The sequence below is a fragment of the Salmo trutta genome, chromosome 33, assembly GCF_901001165.1.
Source record: "Salmo trutta chromosome 33, fSalTru1.1, whole genome shotgun sequence".
Taxonomy (NCBI): Eukaryota; Metazoa; Chordata; class Actinopteri; order Salmoniformes; family Salmonidae; genus Salmo; species Salmo trutta.
The window spans coordinates 12,429,914-12,450,786 of record NC_042989.1 but is presented as its reverse complement, the minus strand read 5'-3'; the positions used below and the strand labels follow the sequence as shown (position 1 = coordinate 12,450,786).

General features: G+C 41.2%; 1 protein-coding gene and 1 long non-coding RNA gene across 3 annotated transcripts in view; both read right to left on the bottom strand.

Moving 5' to 3' along the window:
* LOC115172406 (tetratricopeptide repeat protein 7B) overlaps nt 1-14,869 on the bottom strand; it is a 60,010-nt gene extending 45,141 nt beyond the window's left edge. For both annotated transcript variants that reach the window (XM_029729825.1, XM_029729826.1), the window contains exons 1-3: nt 14,701-14,869; nt 10,366-10,520; nt 8,546-8,714 (exon numbers count right to left, since the gene is read on the bottom strand). In XM_029729825.1, coding sequence (XP_029585685.1) covers nt 8,546-8,714; nt 10,366-10,520; nt 14,701-14,821 — 445 coding nt within the window. In that variant the 5' untranslated portion in view covers nt 14,822-14,869. The remainder of the gene's footprint in view (nt 1-8,545; nt 8,715-10,365; nt 10,521-14,700) is intronic.
* Nucleotides 14,870-16,684: 1,815 nt separating this feature from the next.
* On the bottom strand, nt 16,685-20,536 carry LOC115172405 (uncharacterized). Its single transcript, XR_003871433.1, has 6 exons — nt 19,672-20,536; nt 19,233-19,359; nt 18,485-19,049; nt 17,446-17,755; nt 17,336-17,363; nt 16,685-17,059 (listed from the first exon to the last, which is right to left on the bottom strand). It is a non-coding gene; the product is annotated as an uncharacterized LOC115172405 (long non-coding RNA).
* Nucleotides 20,537-20,873: the final 337 nt, after the last annotated feature.

The window sequence follows — 20,873 nt, the reverse complement described above, 5'->3', positions numbered from 1 at the left end:
TGCAGTTTCCAAAGCCCCCTTTTAAAACAACCATTAATAACAGATGATAGCCTTAATAACAAATGAATTATAAATAGGTCTAGTCTCTGGAATTACACAAGACTACGGCAACTGTGTGGCGCTCAAATGGAGCCATTCACTAAAAGGGTCCAAACAATACAAGCCAAACGGTTCATCCATCAACTCCTCATGATTGCTTTACACACCCTGAAACCTCCAGTACTATTGAGGTGCAGACGTCTTCTCATTATAGGACATGACTGGAACATGAATACTGCTGTGTGTTGAGAGAGCGATAAATGGAGGCAGAGAGGGAGATGGAGGGCGAGAGATGGAGAGAGAGGTATATACGTAGATAAAACAGGAGAGCCGGCAGAGACAGAGAGATGGAAAGATGAAAATGCTCGATCACCCACTATGGCAACAGAGAGAGAGAGAGAGCGAATGAGAGAGAGACAGAAAGACAGCGAGGAAGCTGCAGAGGGACATCAGCGGCCAGGCCTGTCTTTGCCTTATAAAGATATACCCTGGTGGTGGTGGTGGTGGTGGCGGTGCGGGTGGGTTAAAGACTGCAGCCTGTGGATCCTCTTGTCGTTGTGGGGTTCTGCTCTGCTCTCTCTGTTGCCGTGCCACACATAACTTATTCATACCACTGTGGCACTTTAACAGCCTAATGGGCTCCTGTGTTACTCTAAACAGGCCCGGCCTGAGCCCCTCCTCCCCTCCACTCCTCTCGATTAGGACGCTCATAAACATTTTACAGCAGTAAAGTCTTCCCATTAACCCCCATCGGACAAACAAAATGGCTGGTCCAGACAATGTAACACAACTGACTAATGAACTCCGATGATGTGGTCAACACTGCCTTGCAAAGCCAATAAAGGACTAGATAAGAAATGGCGCTGTTAGCATAAAATAGAGCTTTATCTGAATAGACTTTCATTCTAGATGTTTCAGGCTTTAGAAAAACAGTCAGCTCTTCTACATTCAGGTCAAGCCCTAAGTGTGCATCTGTGTGTGTGCCTATTTGGGGTAGGGTTGCCTACGCAAAGTAGTCGTTCCACAGTGATGTATGCTGTATGCGCGACTGCTTGGCTTGCATCGTTGGGTGGTAAACCCTAGGGTATGCTGGTGTATGTATAGAGGGGGACAGGTGTGTGTGTGTGTGTGTGCACACTAGGCTGCTGTATTGATGTGGACAGGCTGAGGCTCCACACTACGGCAGTGCTTCTTCGATCTCAGCTCACAGTAACGCTGCTGGTCCGTCAGAACTCTGATCAAAGCTCTGCAGTCCTGGCTGACACATCCACTGTGCTCTGCATTAGAAATTGAGAGAGCGAGAGTGTGTGGTATGTGTGTGTTTGCATGAGAGCGGAGGACTCCTCTCGCCACAACAGTGAACCTCTACCGCCACCACATGGCCAAACAACACATTGCCGGGGATACGAGGTCAAGCTGAGAGTACTGGTCCTGCTGTGTCAGTTTCCTCATTTCAGAGACAACACATTTTCCCTCCGTGTCATGTACATTTTCAAATACACACTCGTAACAATGTTGTTCCAAAGCATGATTAGATTACCTATGTCACAGCTTAGGAACAGATTCAATCAAGCTTTAGAAGTACACTCACTGTATACAGCAACGGACATTTAAATGCCGCCACTTCTCCGTCAAAACCATGTGCATTTTACAGTGGGTCAATCCAACAGGTTAGCTCAGAGTTCTAAAAGGAGAGGTCAGAGTGCATCCACAGACAGGCCCTGCTTGATGAGGAGATGATGGTGACGGTCACATTGTGTTCTCATCTACTAAGCTAAGCGCCCCCCCGGTAGGCATACATCGACAGCGTCCTGGAGTGCCACGGCAGGGCAGGCACGAAGTCCTGACTCGGACTGGCCAGACCAGCAGAGGTAGCTAATACATTCACCCCAACCTCAGCACTTTCTCAATGACAGGGGAAGAACAGAGGGGATTCAGCACCACATATTACGTTGAAAGTTTTAATGTCACAGGCACAAGTACAGTGAAATGCCTTTCTTGCCAGCTCTAAACCTAATGTAATACTAAAAATGTGTTCACTAATATGTGTATTAAAAGTGTTTGGTCCCATATTCATCACATGCAATGAGTACTTGTGACTCTACACATTTGTTGGATGCATTTGCTGTTTGTTTTGGTTGTGTTTCAGACCATTTTGTGCCCAATAGAAATGAATGGTAAATAATGCATTGTCATTTTGGAGTCACTTTTATTATGAATAAGGATATAATGTTTCTAAACACTTCTGGATGCTACCACGGTTACAGATTATCCTGAACGAATCGTGAATAATGACAAGTGAGAAAGTTACAGATATCATACCACCCCAAAATGCTAACCTCCCCTGTTATTGGAATGGTGAGAGATTAGCATATCTTGGTGGTATGATAAAAAAATGCTAACCTCCATTGTTATTGTAATGGTGAGAGATTAGCATATCTTGGTGGTATGATAAAAAATGCTAACCTCCCCTGTTATTGGAATGGTGAGAGGTTAGCATGTCTTGGAGGTATGATATAAAATGCTAACCTCCCCTGTTATTGGAATGGTGAGAGGTTAGCATGTCTTGGAGGTATGATATAAAATGCTAACCTCCCCTGTTATTGGAATGGTGAGAGGTTAGCATGTCTTGGAGGTATGATATTTGTGTGTCTTACTTTTTCACTCATCATTATTCACGATTCATTTAGGATTAACCGTAATCATGGTAGCATCAAAAGTGTTTAGAAACATTTTCTATTCTTATTAACAATAAAATGGGACTCCAAAATGACCATTGATTTCTATTGGGCACAAAATAATCTGAAACACAAACAAAACAAACAGCAAATGAATCTAAAACATTTGTACAGGTCACAAGCTTGATGTAATCATTGCATGCCAGGAATATGGGACTAAATACTTAACATTTTACTACTTTAATACACATAAGTGAATTTGTCCCAATACTTTTGGTGCCCTAAAATGGGGGAACTATGTACAAAAAGTCATAGTCATTGTACCATTTCAAATCCAAAGTGCTGGAGTACAGAGCCAAAACAACAAAAAATAATGTCACTATCCCAATACTTTTAGAACTCACTGTACATACAACCAGTCAGTTCCAGTAGCATATTTACAATGTGCAGGCATACTGGAGTGATAGAGGTAAATATGTATAGGGGTAAGGTGACTAGGTATCAGGATATACACTATATATTCAAAAGTATGTTCACACCCCTTCAATTAGTGGATTCATCTATTTCAGCCACACCCGCTGACAAGTGTGTAAAATCGAGCACACAACCATGCAATCTCCATAGACAGACATTGGCAATCGAATGGCCTTACTGAAGAGCTCAGTGACTTTCAACGTGGCACCGTCATAGAATACCACCTTTCCAACCAGTCAGTTCATCAAATGTATGACCTGCTAGAGCTGCCCCGGTCAACTGTAAGTGTTGTTATTGTGAAGTGGAAAAATCTAGGAGTAACAACGGCTCGGCCGCAAAGTGGTAGGCCACACAAGCGCGTAAAAATCGTCTGTCTTCCATTGCAACACTCACTAGTTCCAAACTGCCTCTGGAAACAACGTCAGCAATATAACTGTTCGTCCGGAGCTTCAAGAAATGGGTTTCCATGGCCTCGCAGCCGCACACAAACCTAAGATCACCATGCGCAATGCCAAGCATCGGCATGAGTAGTGTAAAGCTCGCCGCCATTGGACTCTGGAGCAGTGGAAACTCATTCCCTTGAGTGATGAATCACACTTCACCATCTGGCAGTCTGACGAATCTGGGTTTGGCGGATGCCAGGAGAACGCTAACTGCCCCAATGCATTGTGCCAACTGTAAAGTTAGGTCAAGGGGGAATAATGGTCTGGGGTTGTTTTTCAAGGTTCGGGCTAGGCCCCTTAGTTCCTGTGAAGGGACATTTTAATGCTACAGCATACAATGACATTCTAGACGATTCTGTGCTTCCAACTTTGTGGCAACAGTTTGGGGAAGGCCCTTTCCTGTTTCAGAATAACAATGCCCCAGTGCACGAAGCGAGGTCCATACAGTAATGTTTTGTCGAGATCGGTGTGGAAGAACTTGACTGGCTTGCACAGAGCCCTGACCTCAGCTTGGAGGGGACAATGGTGTTGAACGCTAAGCTGTAGTCAATGTGAAAATGCTGTTCATAGGAATTCCTCTTATCTAGGTGGGTGAGGGCAGTGTGGAGTGCAATTGAGATTGCGTCATCTATGGATCTGTTGAGGCAGTATGCAAATTGGAGTGGGTCTGGGATGGAGGCGTTGATGTGTGCCGTAACCAGCCTCTCAAAGCACTTCATGATTACAGATGTGAGGGCTACAAGGCGGTAGTCATTGTGGCATGAAGCCTTAGAGTACTTGGGAACAGGAATGATGGTGATCATTTTAAAACATGTGGGGATTACAGACTGGGACAAGGAGAGGTTGAAAATTATAGTGAATATGCCTGCCAGCTGTTCGCACATGCTCTGAGAACGAGCCCTGGAACACCGCCGGGCCCCGCAGCCTTGTAGATGTTACCCTGATTAAAGACCTTACTCACGTCAGCCTCGGAGCGCAAGATTACCCAATCCTAAGGGGTCGGTGGCGGCCCTCACACCTGACACGATGTTGTTATTGTCGAAGCGTGTAAAAAAAATGCATCGAGTTTGTCTTGGAGAGAGAGGCATCGTTGGGCAGATCACAGCTGGGTCTTCCTTTGTAGTCTGTAACGGACTGTAGCTCTGCCACATGCTGCGGGTGTCGGAAGCCTGTGTAATAGGATTCTACCTTATTCCTAGATTGTCCTTTTGCTCATTTGATGACTCCGCGGAGGTCATAGCGGGACATCTTGTACTTGTTCCTATCCTCAGCCGTAGCCTCAGGTTTGGTTTCAGATTAGGCTCAACGTCCTTGGGAATTGACTGATGACACTTCCTACCGAGCTAGTCACCAAAATGACTGGACTGGAATGTGTAAAGTAGAGTAAAGCAGTGAAGCAGAGTTGAGATGGAGCTGAGGCTAGGCAGTTGAATAGAAACTAGGGTTATGCAGTGTTGCAGAGTTGAGATGGAGCTGAGGCTAGGCGGTTGAATAGAAACTAGGGTTATGCAGTGAAGCAGAGTTGAGATGGAGCTGAGGCTAGGCGGTTGAATAGAAACTAGGGTTATGCAGTGTTGCAGAGTTGAGATGGAGCTGAGGCTAGGCGGTTGAATATAAACTAGGGTTATGCAGTGTTGCAGAGTTGAGATGGAGCTGAGGCTAGGCGGTTGAATAGAAACTAGGGTTATGCAGTGTTGCAGAGTTGAGATGGAGCTGAGGCTAGGCGGTTGAATAGAAACTAGGGTTATGCAGTGTTGCAGAGTTGAGATGGAGCTGAGGCTAGGCGGTTGAATAGAAACTAGGGTTATGCAGTGTTGCAGAGTTGAGATGGAGCTGAGGCTAGGCGGTTGAATAGAAACTAGGGTTATGCAGTGTTGCAGAGTTGAGATGGAGCTGAGGCTAGGCGGTTGAATAGAAACTAGGGTTATGCAGTGTTGCAGAGTTGAGATGGAGCTGAGGCTAGGCGGTTGAATAGAAACTAGGGTTATGCAGTGAAGCAGAGTTGAGATGGAGCTGAGGCTAGGCGGTTGAATAGAAACTAGGGTTATGCAGTGAAGCAGAGTTGAGATGGAGCTGAGGCTAGGCGGTTGAATAGAAACTAGGGTTATGCAGTGTTGCAGAGTTGAGATGGAGCTGAGGCTAGGCGGTTGAATAGAAACTAGGGTTATGTAGTGAAGCAGAGTTGAGATGGAGCTGAGGCTAGGCGGTTGAATAGAAACTAGGGTTATGCAGTGTTGCAGAGTTGAGATGGAGCTGAGGCTAGGCGGTTGAATAGAAACTAGGGTTATGCAGTGAAGCAGAGTTGAGATGGAGCTGAGGCTAGGCGGTTGAATAGAAACTAGGGTTATGCAGTGAAGCAGAGTTGAGATGGAGCTGAGGCTAGGCGGTTGAATAGAAACTAGGGTTATGCAGTGAAGCAGAGTTGAGATGGAGCTGAGGCTAGGCGGTTGAATAGAAACTAGGGTTATGCAGTGAAGCAGAGTTGAGATGGAGCTGAGGCTAGGCGGTTGAATAGAAACTAGGGTTATGCAGTGTTGCAGAGTTGAGATGGAGCTGAGGCTAGGCGGTTGAATAGAAACTAGGGTTATGTAGTGAAGCAGAGTTGAGATGGAGCTGAGGCTAGGCGGTTGAATAGAAACTAGGGTTATGCAGTGTTGCAGAGTTGAGATGGAGCTGAGGCTAGGCGGTTGAATAGAAACTAGGGTTATGCAGTGTTTTCCATAAGCGCTGGCGGTCGGCTTAACATCCGATAGACTAATCGTCAACCGGCTACTTTTTCCACTTTTCATTTAAAAAGAAGTTTACATTTGCTAGTCAGAAAAGTCTGCATAGCCTTCTCCCACTAGAATGAACAATATGCATCTTCTAGTTATACAGTATATTGATAGGACAGGCGCCTGTCAGTCACAAAGCGAGCGATGACAGAGAAACACTGCTGGTTTGTCAGTCTGTCGGTCCCGCCTCTCAGTACCGGTGTTATTTTTGTGCACTGTGATTGGCTACAGTCAATTTTCACAGAGTGAGCGCATGATGCTTCATTTACTCCTGCGAGTGAATTTACACGCAACTGGCAATGAGTGGAAATCCACTTCATTATTGTTTGTGGCACATTCATTTATTTTCTTTTGCGTGTTTCATAGGCCTACAGCCAACCACGGATTCGGGGTGCGTAGGCTATTTACTGTTGCTTGTGTTGACTAGTTTATAAGAGGTGACGAACTGAATAAAGTCCATCTCCTATATCCCTTTGTTATTCAGAAATCATACAACGTAGTTATATGTCTATTGTATCGTGTCGGGACAAGTAAACTAAAGATCTTGTTTGTATTTTCCTAGGATTCAAAGACCATGTCGAGACTTGCCAGTGTCTGCTAAAGTGACTCGTCAGGGTAGACTAGTGATGGGTTGTTCGGCTCTTTTTGAACAGCTCTTTTAGGTGAATGGAACCAAATTGCATCGGTGAGAGAGCCATTCATTTGGCACACTAATTTGAATACTGGTAGGCTAATACTGCTTTTTGGTGACTATCTGCAGATAAATAATGAAAACATTTGATGAAGATGTTGAATCCTCACTGCAGGAACAATAGGTAGTGGAGAGAGAGCCTCATTCTGGTCAAAAATATGATACAAGAAAACAGATTGAAGGTTATAAAAGCTACTGTCATGATACTTATATGGTATTGTAGAAATTGATATAGGCTTCTGATTTGATTAAAGTGTTGACAATGGAGTAGTCAACTGCTGCTTTCTGAGTAGCAAAGCCCATGTTTAACACCTGCTTCATTCTTCAAATCATACCTGTAGGTTGATTCATGGGTACCTGACTTTTATGTATTTTTTTATTTATTTAACCTTTATTTAACTAGACTTGGGGGTGCACAATCTGGCAGGGGTAACTCATTTACTGCAATTCTATATTGTTTCTCAACAGGGAATCCATGTTTACTTGACACAACATAACCTTTTTTCTTAGGTCTTTGCCACAATAAACTAAATTGAAAGAGTAGACTAGATTTATTTTTGCCACAATAAATTAACTTGAAAGATGAACTACTATTTATAAATGTATTACTAATCTATCGCCTTCCTTCTGCCAAATTCCCACCCACAGTAATTGATTGACAGGTCTGAAACTCTGTGACTCAGAAACATACTGTCCCCTCCCCTGACAGGCCAATTTGACAGGCCAAATTCTAAGGGATAGTTCACCCAAATTACATTGGTTTTCCTGTGTCCACAGCAGCAGAGACAATAAAATTCATAATTTTAAGAACAAACATCAGTGGCAATTCATATCTTGTAGTAACGCTGTAAAAATGACTTTAACCTCAAGAGAAGACAGATTGAATGTTAAAAAAGGTTATCTTACTTAGAAAATAGTCCTGATCATATAGGCCTAAACGATATCCAAAAAAACTAACACACTGAATTCATACATTTTCAGTAATTGTTATTGTAAAGTCTTTCTAATCAATACCACAACTCATTAACTCATCAACTTTACCAATCTGGGAAGTAAAGTCGTTAAAGTATTCAATAATTCACCTGTGTATTTCGAATGGAATCAAGGCATTAGAATGTACCAGAGGCCATCAAAATAGAGCACATTCTGCAACAACAACAAAACGGACCACCCCTGCCCGGAACTCCCTGGCTGGCTACCCCATGCATTAACGGAAAACACTGGTTATGCAGTGTTTCCCTAACCATACCTCTGTCCCCCTGAAAAAAAAAAGTGTCTAGATTTTGATTTGGGAAATACTTGCAGGGTTCTTCATGCACAGGGTATTTTGGGGCGGGCCACCCAGAGGTTTTATCACGCCCACCACCTATGCCTCTTTTTTAGCCAGGAAAAACCCGGACTGGTGTAATGTGAAGGCATACTACAATTGGTACCCAAGGCTCTTACCTTTGGTAGCGTATGCCTCGGCGATCATGGAGAGACGGTAGACAGGGGCTCCTACCAGCGCCAGCTCGTCCAGGGTCACTTTGCCATACTGGTTGATGGCTTCACTGTAGTCTCCCTCCACATAGGACAGCTTGGCCATTAACATGCTGGCCTCTTGCATGTAGTCCGGCTAGGCACGAAAGGAAAGAGAAGAGACAGATTGTGTTGTTTTCTCCTGAACACAAAGGTGTGTAGCTGAATGTACACGCTTCAGAGAAAAAGAGGGCATCAAAGCTGCACGAGGGAGTGATGCAGCATTCTATAATTCAAAGGGGATTCTCTCAGTTTGGGAAGGCAGTGAGCGTAAAGCCAGATACTGATTAAACCAGTGTTACCTTTTGCAGTATTAGAATACTGTTATAAGTGGTAGTTCTGAGCGATTAACTGGAATTTCAGTTATTTTTCGTTTTTTAAACAACTAATTGACCGATATCAATTCCATTTTGGCCGTTTGTTTTCTGTGAGCTCAATGCGCACATTGCACAGTTTCTCTAGAGATAAATCAGATCCAGCTTGAACTGTGAGATGTAGTAGGGAGTTGTTTCCAACAGGCCAATATCATAGGTAATTTAGTGCATAAAACCTGGTAATTAACTACAATGACAATAATCCATTACGCATCCCCTTGTCTGGTCTGTTTGTTTTACGCCTGCTACATTAGGTTAGTGTGGGGCAGACACAGAGACGGAGAGAAGAATGCGCAATCGTGGATATAGAGCAGCTGTTGCTTCGCTTGGTATCTCTACCTGAAAATACATGATTTGAGTGATTTACAGTTGGTATTCAGCAGTCAGAAATGTATGCCTTATTTACTTTTAAAAATTACTAAAACAGTGATCTTATCAGGCAGCATAGGCAGGAACTCCATCGAGATTAGACAATGACTTGGAATTAAATAATAAAGTTATCAAATAAAATATCTTATTCAAGTAATGTGAATAAATGATGATTAATGATAAACAGTAATGGGCAGTCACTACCATCACAGGACTTCTAATAATTGTTTTATTCTGTGTTGTTAAAGCATTCAATCCAAATAATCGAAACGAAAATGGAAAACCGTGATTACTTTTTAATAATCGAACCGAAACAGACCTCAAAAAGCACTAATCGCTCAGCATTAAAGACTGCACTACACTGTTATAACACTGTTACAAGACGGAACTAGCCTGCTATAACACTATTACAAGACTAAACTAGACTGTTATAACACTATTACAAGACTGAACTAGACTGTTAAAACACTGTTACAAGACTAAACTAGACTGTTATAACACTGTTACAAGACGGCACTAGCCTGCTATAACACTGTTACAAGACTAAACTAGACTGTTATAACACTGTTACAAGACTGAACTAGACTGTTATAACACTGTTACAAGACTGAACTAGACTGTTATAACACTGTTACAAGACTAAACTAGCCTGCTATAACACTGTTACAAGACTAAACTAGACTGTTATAACACTGTTACAAGACTAAACTAGCCTGCTATAACACTGTTACAAGACTAAACTAGACTGTTATAACACTGTTACAAGACTAAACTAGACTGTTATAACACTGTTACAAGACTAAACTAGACTGTTATAACACTGTTACAAGACTAAACTAGCCTGCTATAACACTGTTACAAGACTAAACTAGACTGTTATAACACTGTTACAAGACTGAACTAGACTGTTATAACACTGTTACAAGACTAAACTAGACTGAAAAGTAGACAGATGTATACTAATATAATGGTCATAGGTGAAGTCTACTGTGTTACATCAGCTACCTTGAGGTTCCCTCGGTCCAGGGCAGCGGTCAGGTGCTTGTGGACCTCCACTAGCCTGGGTTTTGGGCCCCTGGGGCTGGCCCCCTGCTTGATGGGGTTCTCCTTGATGTACTGCTGGAGCTTGGCCTCCCCCAGCAGCAGCTCCCCCAGGTCATCTGAAACACACAGTTTAGACTACACCTCTAGTATGCTTCATGACATGTAACATTAGACTACCCTCCCAGTTCAACAGGGTCTTGTATTCAATAGGCACCAAATGTAAGGAAATGGACTGAAACCAGGAAGGACTACCTGACCTTGTCCAATAACAAGCGTGTTTTTGTTTTCCAGCGCAAAAAGTTTGCTATGACGTTCACTAATGAATATGACCTAGAACAAGCCACTGACTTTTTACCAACTAGGCTAACTACCAGTCATAGGTGGAATGACAACACACATGTTCCAATAATATATCACAGTAAAGGCAGATCAGTCAACCCTGAGTAATATGCAGATTCTCTAACAATCTGTACAATACTACAGCATCAGTATTCAGAAAAGTTGATAGGGAGCGGGTCATAATTTCAGCAAGCCATGACACCCACCATCTCAGATTGTTCTGAAATCTAATTTGATCTCTGAGAAATCAAGCTAATTGATTGCACCCAAACTGTTCCATTTAATTTATAGCTTCACATAATATTCAACAAATACAGTACCCAACATCCAATTTGGACCAAACTTATTCTTATCATTGAGTAAAATGGTCAAAAGCCACCTAATGGATAGTGACTAAAATGTTGTGACAACCCTAATAAAATAATACAATTAAAACCATTGCATGGTAGTAGCATTTTTTTTATTACCTTTATTTAACTAGGCAAGTCAGTTAAGAACAAATTCTTATTTTCAATGACAGCCTAGGAACAGTGGGTTAACTGCCTTGTTCAGGGGCATAATGACAGATTTGTACCTTGTCAGCTCGGGGATTTGAACTTGCAACCTTTCAGTTACTAGCCCAACACTCTAACCACTAGGCTACCCTGCCGCATGATTCTCAATAAGAAAACATCTCTATATGTAGTGTGATTAGTGACATTTACCATTAAACCCAAACCAATACCATTATTTCAATTGTTTTGTTGTTGTAAAAACACCAGCAAATCAGCTCCAAGTAGTTTTAAATTAGGAACTCTGTTCCAAAGCATTGCCACGCATAATACAGAGATATATGTGACCGTATACAAACGTAAGCAAGGTTTGAAATAATTACGTTTTAGTAAAATATTCTGTTTGATCTTCTTGCGTTCAATTTGCAGTCTGAGTCTACACATTTTTTGTAATTATGTTCTGGCCCTCTAACCATCTGCTCAAAAAATATATAGAATTGTCCAGCGGCTGAATCTAGTTGATGATCCCTGCTATACAGTGTGTGTTTGGGACTTTCACTATTTGAAGACCATCAGAGACCATAACATTGAAACCATTAGAACTGCTATAGCCTAATGGTTTGCTTGTATACAAGGAATGGTCTAACTTATCCAGACCTTTTTTTTAACAGAATAAACCACACACAGAGGGGTCGTTTCCTGGACACAAATTAAGCCTAAGAGAAGGACAAACTGAATTGCTTTCAGGGAGGACTGGCTTGAATTGTGAGGATGACCGGCTTGAATTGTGAGGATGACCATACAATTTATTTTCATCATGAGCAAAGGCTATTGGTTTTCTACCCAAAGTTGCAAAGAAAAAGTTGTGATCCATTTAATAAGCACAAGAGACCAGTAAAATGGATGTGGTGGCAGTAGCATGAACAGTGGCATCTAGTGGGCATAACGCGGTACTTTCACACTATGGTAAATAGTGCAAGCGACTTCAATGGCTAATTTCTCTGAACAGGGGAAAAACCCATCACTAGATTCACAGGGAATAAATTACAAAAAAATTAAAAAGCAATACTACAAGCAGCATCTCCATGCTACTTGTCAGACATAGAAAACTGAAACTGTATATAGGTTCTTGGGGTAGGATTGGCGTAGGGTGTGTGTGTGTGTGGGGGGGGTCAGTGGGTGGCTTTTGATCATTTTATTGGATTCCTCATGTCTTAAGGGGAAAGGGGGGTACCTAGTCAGTTGTACAACTGAATGCTTTCAACTGAAATGTGTCTTCTGCATTTAACCCAACCCTCTGAATCAGAGAGGTGCGGGGGGCTACCTTAAATTGACATCCACGTCTTCGGCGCCAGGGGACCAGTGGGTTAACCGCATTGCTCAGGGGCAGAATGACAGATTTTTACCTTGTCAGCTCGGGGATTCAATCCAGCAACCTTTCAGTTACTGGCCCAACGCTCTAACCACTAGGCTACCTCAATATTAGGAGGAATTATGGTCCAAATCGGATGTTAGGTACTATACTTATTGAAGATTATATGAATCCTATATATTTAAAATGGCCAATTTGGGGGCAATCAATTAGTTTAATTTCTTAGAGATTAAATATAATTTGAACAAAATAATATGTTTCAGGAATGCTAATCTTATGTTTCTAACTACAGGAACTACTTCAGAACAATCTGAGATGGTGGGTGTCGAAATCCTCTCGCTTGTCCTTTTTGAGGTGGAATGACTCAGGGATAAGAGCGAAGAGAAAGCAATATTACTGGCGTCTTTTTGTAGGGACTAACTTCGCCATGGTTCGTTGGACAAAGCCATTGGGGAAATGAATGGAGTTTTTGTACGGTTTGGGATAAATGCCGAAAATATGGTCTGTGTTGAACCCAGGTTTAGGAGATCTTACACGTTTTGTTCTACGAGATCATTTTCATCAGCAAACCTCACTTTGTGAATTATGAAGCATTTAACGTATGTAATCAAATTTAAAAAACAAAGCACATAAAGGCTTCATTATTCATGAATATCATGTTAACTGACTGATACTATAGCAAAGAACAAAACGTATAAGATCTCCTAAGCCTGTGTTAACCTCAGACCTTATTTTCGCCATTGATCCTAAAACCCTAGTCTTTTCCCATAGGAATGGCTGAGCGAACCAGAAGTAACTCATTTCCGGTTATAAAGACTACAAATTGGCGAGCTCTAAATTGGGAGGACCAAAACTGCTGGTTGGAACTGGGCAGGCTAACTCTCTCATTCTCCTTGATGCAAAAAGACAATTCACTACACATTGAGAAGCCTGGTGTGGTGCAATGTTTGTAAGACTAGAAGAAGATTATAGGCCTAGGTTTGTACAAGATTAGTAGTATTAGTGTTATTCAACCCCTCAATGCCACACTTTTTATCATTTTAAGGTGACTTGTAGGCTAATCCAGTTTGTTATGAGTTTAACTGGCCCATTTTGCATGACAGGAGAGTGAGACCCTCTGGTCTGACTGACATAGGTATGCCTGTCAATTTACATCAAAAAACATACATTAATTCCAAAATAAGATATTTCAAGGTGAAGTCAGCAATATGACATCATCATACCATCTCAGTGACTTCCTGCTTACAGGTTTTCCACTAGTTACCACAGTCACAAAGTACACATTGTCTATATCGTAAAATCTATGAAAACAGAAACGTGCTTTTTAGTCTTCATTTAGGGTCAGGAATAAGGTTAGTAGTGTGGTTAAGATTAGGTGTCAAATTAGATTTTAAGAAGATACATTTTAGAAATAGGCAGGTTCATGACTTTGTGGCTGTGGTAACTAGTGACGACCAACGGAACCCAAATCTGCCAAGAACGCAAATATTTCTCCCCTCCTTGAGGGATACTCATTGCTCAAAGATTTCAATTGAGTTTTTGTTGATTTCATTAAATAGTTAGTCGCCCCGATGTTATGATGTCATTGATATGCAGCCAGAAGTAACGTTCGATTCTTAAACAATGTTTATGGAGTCTACCTTATGCAACTGGTAAGACAGCTAGCTAGCTCAGTGAAATATTTAGAACATTTTCCTGGGTGAGAACGTTCAACCAGTATGCATAGAGCCGGGAATACTCTCTGCCCAAGACAAGTTTAGCTAGGCACACGGTGGTAGCTAGGCTGGCTAGCCCTGGTTTAAATTACAGAAAACTGTCAAAACAAGAAATAGGAAGTGAGCGCGTATGCACACTCAAATGAGCTTTGGTGTTTTCGCTAAATAGTTATAAGCCATTACGGTTTTTCAAGATAATTATTTCGTTTTTACAGATGACCTAGAAATGGCTGGCTAGCTGGAACCAACTCGCAATGGAAATTGCATTCACGTTGACGTGGTTAAGAAAGCCCTTGGATTCTGCTCCCTGTCCAGGCCCCAAATCGCTGAATGAACCGCAGAGCAAAAGTAAATCACGAATCGCAGACATATTTCTTACCGTTTGATATTAGTTTGGCAGACAACTGCCGTACAAGCTCTGGTATCTTGTCCCATTGCCCTTCCGAACGGCATCGTTCTATCTCGGTCTCGAGTCGTGACCCAGACTTTCTCGCTGTCATCTTCAGACTCCGGCGTTAGCAGAGACCAAAACACGACAGCCACGAATCATCAGCTGCGGTACGGGTTGGAATGGAAACAGCGACACCCCCGGTAGCTGTCACTCTCACATCTGTCAGATGTTGAACTGTCAATGTTTTTATTCAGGTTTTATTGCCATTTTCAAAAATGCATGTAAGGACATATTCATAACTATGTATTATATCACCATGTTTGTTGTGTTTAGCCAACTGTTCTAATGTTTACAATGTACAACCAGGCAGTCATGATGAAATAGAAATACTTTAATACCACACATTCATATCGATACTTTATCCCAAAAGGCTTTACTACATGCTGAAATCTTGCTTCCAAACATATCCCTTCCAAGTAAGTTTTAAGAACAAAACAGTTCATTCTTTTCACACCAACATTCACATTAGTGCCCTACAATACACATTTAAAATATTGAGCTTATTCTTGGCAGTAGAGTTTGGGCAAGTAAAAAAGCCTTCTAACCCAAGTCATATGAATAATAACACTTGGCTGTTTAGGTAGGAGAAACTGGCTGTGGTAGACTGTATTGCTAGAACTTTTATCTATTGGAATCTCCAAACTACTCCAGATACTACTCCAGCTCTCTATGGTTAAGGGGCATATCTTTAGTAAAACCTGCTCAATATAAAAGGTTAAAACATGCAGGCCCACTTTATTTTGTACATTAAAATTATGCTCCAGAGCTTTTGTATAATTTGAGCCAGTAGTTTTAAAATTAGTTCTCATGAACCAAACAGGTCCCTGAAAATTGTGCACAATTGTGTATTACATCATCCACTTAAGATCCTGGACTACATCTTTAAGACACATATTGGTTCTGCTCTAGGCAACACACAGCATCTCAAAGTGCAGTATGAGTGTCATTAAGACAGACGGCAAGAAACAAATTAATACTACATTGGAAGGTGCAAGACATTTAGCCAACTTAAAGATATAGACAGTCATTTCAGGTACCCTACCAGTAATATAATAGGTGATTAAAAAATACAAGAAGTAGAACTTGCAGAGACGGGTATGGCAAGAGAGAATAATGGATATTTGGCAAGGTTACAGTACATTGGAGGCTGATATACTGTAACTTTCTATAGATCTAACAGTGTTGGTCCATTTATATTGTACATTTATGCTATGGCTTTGAGCTACTGTTAAGGCAAACCTGTAGAAAATCAGAGTCTGGAAATTCATTTTCTCCATATCTGTTTTTATCTTGCCCACTAAAGATGGCATTGGAACATACAGTGAGCTCCGAAAGTATTGAAACAGTGACCATTTGTTGTTGTTGTTTTGGCTCTGTACTCCAGCACTTTGGATTTTAAATTATACAATGACTATGAGGTTAAAGTGCAGACTTTCAGCTTTAATTTAATTACGGATAGTCCTGAATGAATCGTGAATAATGATGAGGAGAAATATCATAACACCCCCCAAAAAATGTTAACCTCCAGTTATTGTAATGGTGCGAGGTCAGCATGTATATTTGTGCATCTAACTTTCTCACTCATCATTCACGACTATCTGTAATCATGGTAGCGTCAACATTAATGTAGAAGTGTTTATAAACATTAAATTCTTATTTACAATAAAAGTGACTCCAAAATGACACAATACATGATTTGCCATTGATTTCTGTTGGGCACAAAATTAACTGAAACATAACCAAAACAAACAGCAAATGCATCCAACAAGTTTGTAAAGTCCCAAGCTTGATGTAATCATTGCATGCTTGGAATATGGGACCAAATACTAAAAGTTTGACTACTTTAATACACAAGTGAATTTGTCCCAATACCTTTGGTCCCATAAAATGGGGGGGGACTATGTACAAAAAGTGCTGTAATTTCTAGACTGTTCACGCAAACACTAGTTAGCATTGGCTCACAAAACTACCGCTAGGATGCAGAGACAAATGGAATCCATGAGTTCATCTGACTGGGGTATTAGATAAAGGGCTTCATTGCCAAAATCCCGAAATATCCAATGTTTTTGAAATGATGAAATGATTAGACAAAAGACATAACAAAATAATACTTTGCATTACAAAAATAATACTTCCCCAGGATGTCGGCATCCTCACCTTGTGGGAAATTCATCTTTCTTGTCAATGCAAATCGTCTGTCCACGGCAGTACCATTCTCCATCATAAAACAACTTTCCCTCTTCTGATCGAGTATTACGCTGCTGCTTTACATTCTTATTGGTGGTGACTGGAATATAATGTTTGGTGCAACAACAAAAAAAAGAGTTGTTAGTCACAAAAAAGTACACACTTCCAAGTAAGTATAGCAACATCTAACTTATCACTTATACTTGTTAATGTTAAATTGAGTTTATTTACACATGATGCATTTATGATTTGGTTTAGAAAATCAAAAAGACAGGAAGGGGTGAGACGGGATCTCAGACAATAACAAAATACAGTGATGACATTACAGCACAATTCTTTAATTCAAAAGAGAAGTTGAGTCTGCCATCAGTCTTACCGCCGTGAGGTCCCAAAGTAGCCACAGCCTGTAAGATATATATTTATTAAAATATGATCATAATAATCATATATATCTAAACCATGCTATGCATCTAAGAGGCAAGGTACCTTTCTGATTGCTGTCCAGTCCTGGAGTATATCCAAGTCTTTTAACGTGTAGATAATATATGGTCGTACAAATGTTAAGGAAATATTGGTATGTACAGAAAGTGGTTTGGGGTGGACAAGTAAAAGCACACACGACAACAACACAGACTTAGATTGTTCTAAAAAATATATTGCATGCAAGACTCATTTCTGTTGAGACTTAGATGATGAAAGAGGATATCTGACACAAGGACTGGCTTTTTCTTTTTGTCTGGACTAAATTGATCTTTCCTCTTGTTCTTCCTTGACTGCAGCTCATCATTCCAGAGCTCTGTGTGAGAAACGAAGGGTCAATGAAGGGGGAAGATTAAGACATGGCACTATCTGCTAATTTCCTGGACACACACTAAGCCTAGTCCTGGACTAACAGGCAAAGCTCAATTAATAATCTCGATTGAAATACCATTTTAGTCCAGGGCTTGCAACTGTGTCTGGGGAAGTGGCCATATAACAGCTGGATTATGCGCTCTAGTAATGACTTGACGGTACCTGAGGTTATATCCTTTCACTTCTATAGTGGCATCCAGCTTAAGCCAGGCCCAGCTCCAGCTACAGTACACTTGATCCCTGAATCCACTTGTTTAACAAGCAACGCCTCATTTTCACCTAATTCTCTCATTATGAAAATTAACCACATACTGTAGAGGGAAAACATTAGTTAACAGATAGTGGTTAGTTCGTTAGCTAGTTAACATTTCACACAGATTGCCAGGGTCCAGTAAGCAACTAACGCGTTATAACTTGAAGAACGGCAATGAGTCATATTACCAGTTAATACTATAGCGAAATGGTTAGGTCACTAACGTTAGCTCATCTGATGTTGTAACGTTAGCTGTCTGACTTTATTTGCCAGCTAATTTTCATAAACTCAATAATTTGATCAGATAAATTGGCTAATGTTGTTCAACATTTCTCTGGCTGGCTAACGGAGAATTCGATCCAGCTAGGAATATTCTTAACAATGCTAACACTACTTGTGCCACCACACTTTCTTCCTCACCTCAAATGTTCCAAATGCCAGTTGTTTTTCGGTTACAGCTTATGAAGTACGCTTCATCTTCCTTCTCACCTCCGTCTTCGTGGTCAGGCTTCTTTCTCACCTAACGTTACCTCTTCGTTATTGTTCAGGGGATGCGCTGCTGTAACTGGCAAGCTGCCTTTCCAGTGTGCGCGCTGATTCTGTAAGAAATGTGGTTGTCTCTTCTTCCTTCAGTTGCGTGCTGCGCTGCATTCTGTTGTTATGTGAATGATTGAATGAGCCTTGGATACAGCCAGTATTGCTCCACAAGCGCATCACTCGTTCGCTTACTACAGCCAGTAGTGATCCAAAGCCCCCCCCTCCCAAACGTTTCTCATTGGATCCACACAAATCACGTAGGTTACCCATTTTGGCTCCAAAACGGCAAATTTCGCCAAAAGGTGACTAGCTTGCATCCCTGGGACATGGGTAGATCTATGAAATGTGGACTTCCCAGCAGCAATGCTCACCTCCCAGTGCTGGAAAGCAGCTTGGTTTACACAGTCCTGTTTCTTACAGACTGTACACAGAGCCCCCCCATAGATCCCTGGGAAGGAAAATAATTGTACAGTGAGACATGTCAGTATACTGTTTATGCAATTTCCTTCAACTTTTGGATGACAACTAGGAAACCTTTATTTCTCTGGTATTCAATGCGACAGCAATTTGTGAAATCAGTTTAAGGCTACATAAATAACGTGATCCAAAGATTAGCTTGCAACAGACTTACCCCCAACCTTTGCTCTGATCTGCATGTTCTCCTGCAGATTTTCCAGGGGTCCAGGTACTCCAAAGCCTTGCCTACAATCACCTCCTGGAGTTTCTCGTCGACCTGACTCAACCTCTCCTTGTACAACCTGAACAGAAACAACATTGGTTGCAATTGGTTAACCTTAGCTACACTCATCTGTTAGACACACTGATGGAATTTAGAACAATATTTCTAAGTTCAATGCCAATCAGTGACTTGCTGGTCTTTCAGGTCTCCAAATAGTTTCTCCAGATTTGTCATTTCATTAAGGCACTCCTTTCACTGTCGTCATCGTCCATCTCTACTATGCATGCATGATGTCCAATATATCAATTAAACATATTAGCTGCATTTATAACATCTGTAGCTATGCAAATTACTTGTAGCTTACAAACTAGGTTGGTAAAACAATTCTTACCCGAGCTATCCCCATCATCTGACACGGACGAGCTCTCAGTGTCATCCGCGTCTAAACTGCTCCCCTCTTGTTCAGGATAATCGACTTCCATCTCCTCATGCCGGTTACTCCCTTCCTTTTCTTGAGAATGTGCCGGCATGTTGTCTTCCTTGCGTGGATTTTTATCAGAATGGTTGTATCAATGCCAGATAAAATGTGGACCTAGCTATAACAATGCTAGCTAACGTTAATGGGTAGCTACAAATCGTTGTAAAAACTGTTCACTAGCTAACGTTAGCTAGAGAATAAAACCGACTAAACAGAAACACCAAAAATGTACGTTCGCTAATAAGATACTTAACACTAGCTAGCTTTCGAAAACCACACAGGAGTTCATCGGATGACATTGATGTGATAAAAAAGAATGAATCAAATGTGTAGCATAAAGAAAGATAAATAATATAGTTTTATGTCTGATTGAATAATAGCGGTAAGTTTTGACGGGAACGCTAGCTAAACTTAGCCAGCAAGCGTCCAAGCTAAAACAAACAATAAATGTGGTCCACACTGTCAGTGCAGTGACACTAGGGGTCGTCACTGACTAATTCTCACAGCCACAACGCCTTAATTATGTCTAAAGCCTGCCTATTTCTACAATGTATCTTCTTAAACCTTAACCCTAACCTCAATGCTAACCTTATGCCTAACCCTAAATTAAGATCAACAACCTAATTTTTTGTTTTCCTAAATTTTTACGGTGGCTGTGGTAACTTGTCACGTTCGTTCTGGTGCGTGGTTGACGTAGATTTCGATGCTAGGGAATTGTAGTTTCTTTAAAACGATTTCCCCCTAAAGTAATCGACGTATATTTCGATGCTAGGGAATTGTAGTTTCTTTACGACTTCTCCATTAAGTAATCGAACAAAAAGGGAGGAATCAAACTACACTCCGCAGGGTTTGACAAAGCGGCGCACCACGTTAGACCATATAAATCAAATCAGGAAAAGTTTAGATGAGAAAATTCTCTAGAATTTTCAATTAATATGCTGATAATTCAAGCCTACGCGAAACCTTATGTAAGTAAATATCCAGCTACACTACTTTCACTTTGCTAAATTAGCTTTCAGATCACCACTGAAATCACAGAACAGGGGAAAGCAATGTGTTGCATGGCTTCAGGTAATGTGCTGTTACCTGTCCAGTTCCAATCAAATCAGTGCATT